This window comes from Hypomesus nipponensis, chromosome 24, assembly GCF_054491055.1.
Source record: "Hypomesus nipponensis isolate SF chromosome 24, ASM5449105v1, whole genome shotgun sequence".
NCBI classification, from domain to species: Eukaryota; Metazoa; Chordata; class Actinopteri; order Osmeriformes; family Osmeridae; genus Hypomesus; species Hypomesus nipponensis.
In genome coordinates, this window is record NC_140384.1 from 10,555,495 (window position 1) to 10,561,299 (window position 5,805).

General features: G+C 49.9%; 1 protein-coding gene across 1 annotated transcript; it reads left to right on the forward strand.

Moving 5' to 3' along the window:
• Positions 1-4,301: 4,301 nt before the first annotated feature.
• gdnfb (glial cell derived neurotrophic factor b) lies at positions 4,302-5,566 on the forward strand. Its single transcript, XM_084690650.1, is given in 4 exon segments — positions 4,302-4,528; positions 4,642-4,878; positions 5,062-5,237; positions 5,240-5,566. Coding segments are annotated over 3 exon segments (714 nt in total). The 5' UTR covers positions 4,302-4,528; positions 4,642-4,667.
• Positions 5,567-5,805: the final 239 nt, after the last annotated feature.

Sequence of the window (5,805 nt, forward strand, 5' to 3'; positions counted from 1 at the left end):
CAGCCAAACATGTCAAAGTATTTTTAATTTTTTAAATGTATCTAATATCCTGAGTGACCGTGTCATCTGGACGATGAAAAGCGTGACAGAGGCAGGCGTCTAGGATCAGGATGTTTTAGTCAATAACGACCCAGTTCCTCCATTTCTACTGACAAAAGACTAAGGGTCTGGAAGAGGAGGATTTTGGAGTGTTTGTTACGACTATATGTCAACAGAATTGTGTCTCTGTTGTCAACCTCTTCTCTCTCCTCTCAAGTCAGTCAATGTTACAAATGCAGAAGGGGACATCTAGTGGTAGTTAACTGCAATTACAAGACACCCTCACCGTGAAGCAAACTTGATACAGCAAATGTATGAATGAGTCTTAATAATCAACGTGTGTTGAGTAACAATAAGTGAGAACAGCTGTATTGTATATTTTAGTACAAAAACGATGTTACTACAGACTATGTCACAAACACTTTGTGACACAGCCTGTAACAATCTCCCCTCAACAGGTCCAGACTGGTAGAATCCCAGTGCTGTTCCTCCTGGATTACTTCCTAATCTGTCACCCTTAATCCCGGATTACAATATTGAGATTGAACTGGGGTCTTTCCTTGTCTGTGCCCACACTGAGAAACAATAACGCTCCCTGGGTAGCCCAGCCTTCCTCGGCCACCTAGTGGACATTCTGCTGTACTGAAAACACACCTCTCCTCTCTCCCTCCTTTCCTCTCCTCCCCCCGTCTTTACTCTTCTCCTGTCTGTCCTCTCCTTTCCTACACTACATGTGGTGTGCATTACATCCTCATCAGCATTGCCCAACGGCCACTTTCCTGTGTTAAGGACACACACTCACACACACACACACATTTCATCAAGGCCAAGCGACCCCTTTCTCTGCACCTCTATCTCGTGTCCAGCTGTCAGCTCCTCCCTTCAATTCCTCACCTCTCCTCCCTCCCCCCTCCCCCCTCCCCCCTCCCCCCTCTCTCCCTCCCTCCCTCCCTCCCTCCCTCCCTCCCTCCCTCCCTCCCTCCCTCCCTCCCTCCCTCCCTCTTTCCCAGGCGCTGGTTTTTAATGTTTATGTCATACTGAGGAGTGAAATTAGGCTTCACCATTAGCTGTGTGAGTCAATCACACACACACTTCCCTGTGACTCCAGTGGAGGAGTGTGGGTGTAGTCTTTGTGTGGAAGGAGGCTTGGCATTGGAGGTAATTGTTTGGCTCTGGGGTTTTCCACAGCCTGAGAGAGAGAGAGAGAGAGAGAGAGAGAGAGATAAAGAGAGAGACAGAGAGACAGAGAGAGAGAGAGAGAGAGAGAGAGAGAGAGAGAGAGAGAGAGAGAGAGAGAGAGAGAGAGAGAGAGAATGAATAAAATAAAGAGAGATGGAGAGGGGGAAACAGACACAGATTGAAAGAGAAGGGTAGAAATGGAGAGCTGACTGACCAGGGGGATTCAGAGAGATGACTGGACCCTCTGTGTCAGCCCAGATGAGGAACACTGGTGAAGCACACTAGATCTATAGAGACCCTGTCCATGCCCCAGTTAGCTGGTCAGGTTTGGGAGATGCAAACTCTGTGGTCTGTGGCTACAGAGAAACAGAGGATGAACGAGGGAGGGAGGGAGGGAGGGAGGGAGGGAGGGAGGGAGGGAGGGAGGGAGGGAGGGAGGGAGGGAGGGAGGGAGGGAGGGAGGGAGGGAGGGAGGGAGGGAGGGAGGGAGGGAGGGAGGGAGGGGAAAAAAAGAATTTTGAGAAAGAATGTGAGGAAGAGGTAAAGAGAGAAAGAGAGAGATATGTCTTTATCTCTAGCCCTTGGCCTGTCTTCTGCTCTGAGAAAGATAGCACCGTCTCTCACACGCTCACACACTGCAGGTTTCCATCACAACAGCAGCATGATCTGGTCATGAAGGATGTTATCAGAGCCACACTCTGATCATGGTGACATCTCATGCCTCTCCTGGTCCTCTCATGGGCTTTAACCCGGCTGGACTTTGCATTAAACCAGTGGAAACCTCTGTGCTGTGAGCAGTGAAACAGCAGCTCTGTGATATTCCAGTAACAGAGATAAACATGCAGGGAGGAGCATGTGGCGACTCCCCTCTTCTCTTTTCTGTCTCTGTCACTCTTTTTGTCACACTTTCTCTTGCTTTTTCTGCCTCTGTCGGTGAAAAGGGCTTGCAACCCGCACGGTCAGTGTCTTCATGGTTCACGTAGGTACATGTACACTGAGTTTGTCCTGGAAACACACACTACAAATCTTATCTGTCAAGCTTGAAGCTGCCCTCCCATTTCGATGTGGAGATAAGACAATAATCTATCATGTTTCTGTGTAACTGATATGAAACAGGTGTCTCGCTCTCTCTCAAGTGCTGCCCAGGGCAGTATTTCACATCTGGCTGTTTGACTGGCTTTCAGATCTTAGCTTCTTATTAAGGTGAACAAGGCACTGCTGGCACAGAAGATACAGTCTTCATATCTCTCTTTCTCTCTCAGTTTTTCTTGTTTACACACATGAAAAGTCCTTCTCTGTCTTTTCTCTTGCTGTCTCAGTGTCACACAAACACACCCTCATACACACCCCCTTCTGGACACACACTGGTACCATAGGTAAGTACAAGTCGACAGGCGGTAGTTTAGTGTACTAAACAGTTTAACTGCGCTGGCCTAAGCACAGTCGACACGCACGCAGTGACACTCAAAGTCTGCTCACCAGCCTGGAACTCTGCTCTTTGCCCGGGTTACGTCAGCGCAGCCAAGCACACACACATCTCAATAGTCTACATTAGCTTCCTAGGGAGGTTAGTCTCAGAGCCCTGCAAGGTCTCTGGGCTGTAAGCTGACTGGGTGTGTCTCAACAAGCTGAAAGCGCTTCCTCTGCTCGATGCCCTGCAGTTCCACAGCCCTGCAGAGAGAAGGGGTGGGTCTCAATTGGCTTCTGTTCTCCTACCACATGTGAGGGGCAGATCTGACGAGTCTTCCTCTCCTCCCTTGCCTGTTCTCTCGCTGGTCGACCAGACAGGTGGAACTGGATGACTGGACGTTCACCATGACACCTCGGGTGTTTTCTGTGTCCTGGCAGGAGGAGGGGGGAGGAGGTGTTGTTACAGTATTGAGATGAACCCACTATAGAATGTTCCCAGAGTCCATTCCCTGTGAAGCCAAGAGGAGAGGAGAAGAGAAGAGAAGGATAGGAGAGGAGAGGAGGAGAGGAGCCAAACTTGGGTGATCCTAAGAGGAGAGATCGTGACTAAGTGCAGCAACAGGATCTGTGTTTGTGCTGAGGGACAAGAACCCTGCTCCCCTCAGAACCACGGCTCGGTCCAACATCAACCTGGAGGTGAGAACCTCACACTGGAGGAATGTAGGGTTCTGCACTGTGTCAAACTGCTGCCATCAATCAAACTCTCTCTCTCCCCCCTCTCTCACTCTCTCTCTCTCTCTCTCTCTCTCTTCTCTCTCTCTCTCTCTCTCTCTCTCTCTCTCTCTCTCTCTCTCTCTCTCTCTCTTTCTCTCTCTCTCTCTCTCTCTCTCTCTCTCTCTCTCTCTCTCTCTCTCTCTCTCTCTCTCTCTCTCTCTATCTCTCTCTCTCTCTCTCTCTCTCTCTCTCTCTCTCTCTCTCTCTCTCTCTCTCTCTCTCTCTCTCACTCTATCCTTCTCTCTCTCTCTCTCTCTCTCTCTCTCTCTCTCTCTCTCTCTCTCTCTCTCTCTCTCTCTCTCTTTTTCTCACTTCTCTCTCTCTCTCACTCTATCCTTCTCTCTCTCTCTCTCTCTCTCTCTCTCTCTCTCTCTCTCGCCATCTCCAACTCTCTTTCTCATTTCCCCTTTCTCTCTCTCCTCTCTCAATTTCCCCTTTTTCTGCATCTCTCTTTTCTCTATCTCTCCTCACCAGTTTATATCTCTCTTGTAAACGGCACTCCACCATATTTCTACCATCCAGGACATCTTTAGCCACATCTCCGGATCACATGTGTGATTATACACCAGTCACTTTTCGGACATGCGCTAATGTGTAAAATGTGTAAAATGTAAGATTCTTGTCTGAATCAAGGGAACTCCTCTCCGGTGTGTGGGTGGTGACGGAGGTGAGAGGGAGGACGGATTATAAAACGTCAACACCTCCTCCGGTGGACCCCACCTACGGTATAAAACCCTACCCCTCCTTGCTCTCTAGGTACCGCTATTATATCTGGCTGGACTAGACACCAAACGCACCGGACGCGTAATGTGCGTACCGCCGATAACTGTGTGATTCCGTTAACCCGTAGATTGCAACCGAGCAGGGAGAAGCATGTCACCGAATGGGATTTTCCTTACGGCATTTCCACGCGACCTTAAATGTTATATTTTCGTAGCCTATGCGTTAGGTCCAATTTAATTGTTAGTTTTACGCTCACTCCATGGAGCGCGTGGACTAACGACGATTCTTTTGTTGGTTTTCGTTCCAAGTTTCGATGTGGTGAGAGAGAGATTTATGGACAGTTGTATTTTGCATATTAGTTGAGCTGTCCATCGTCTAGAAGTCGGCATGGATCCGATTTAAGGTGAGGGTGAGAGAAAACATAATTACCCCAAGCAGGCTACATCTCTTCATATAGCAACCGACAGGAAAACAATGTTCTTGATTTTAAACGAAAGTTTCTCTGGCTGGGTGCAGGTTACGGTGTTGGACTAGAGTCCACAATGAGGGTATGGGAGTCCGCGACCATCGGGTTGTTCCTGCTGACCATAGTGCACTCGAGCCCCCTTTCCAGAAACCGCCATCGGTCTGCCTCGAGGAGAGCGCGCGCTGCTGCCACAGACGGTCTCGAGCCGTACCATTCACCGGCTCAGTCATCAACACACGAAAACACGGAGACAACAGAGAGAGAAGAGATGTCGGAAACGAAAGAATGTAAGATATTTAAAGACCGGGACCCAACACACGACCGCATTTCTCTGTTGTGTGTGTTGATGTTGACAGGTCACATTTACAGCTCATATTGTACTGAATCAACACCACTTGCTAATGCTGGTTCCTCATTCTTTCACAACATCTCTCTCCCTCTTTCTCTCCCTCCCTCTCCTTCCCCTCCAGTCAACATGGCCGACCTCCACCCTGACCAGTTTGAGGATGTGGTGGACTTCATCAGAGTGACCATCAGCAGGATCAGACGGGCCTCTGGCCCCGGAGCACTGAGGGAGAGGAAGAAGGAGGGAGGAGGGGGAGAAAGAAGAGGAGGAGAGGTCAGACAGAACCCCAGGGGAGGGAGGAGGGGGGAGGAGGCGGGGGTAGGAGAGGAGGGAGAGGGGGGGGGTGTGTTCTGAAGCAGATTCACATGAACGTGTCTGACCTGGGTCTGGGGTTCCAGACCAGTGAGGAGATGATCTTCAGGTACTGCAGCGGCCCCTGCCGCAACTCAGAAACCAACTACGACAAGATCCTCAGCAACCTGTCACACGGCAGGAAGCTGCCGCAAAACACGCCCCCTCACGCCTGCTGCCGGCCAATCACGTTCGACGATGATCTCTCCTTCCTGGACGACAACTTGATCTACCACACCATGAAGAGACACTCTGCCAGGAAGTGTGGATGTGTGTAACTTCCTGTGTGGATGTGTGTAACTTCCTGTGTGGATGTGGAAGACTTCCTGTGTGGATGTGGAAGACTTCCTGTGTGGATGTGGAAGACTTCCTGTGTGGCATCTGGGGCAGAAGAGAACATTGCAGAGGTGGTTCTGTGATCGGAGCCCAACTCTCTGCCAAGGATTTTCTACATGAGACCCAGGGTTCAAATCCCATTGTGGATTCATGCAAGCTTTAATGGGGGGTGGATTTGGGC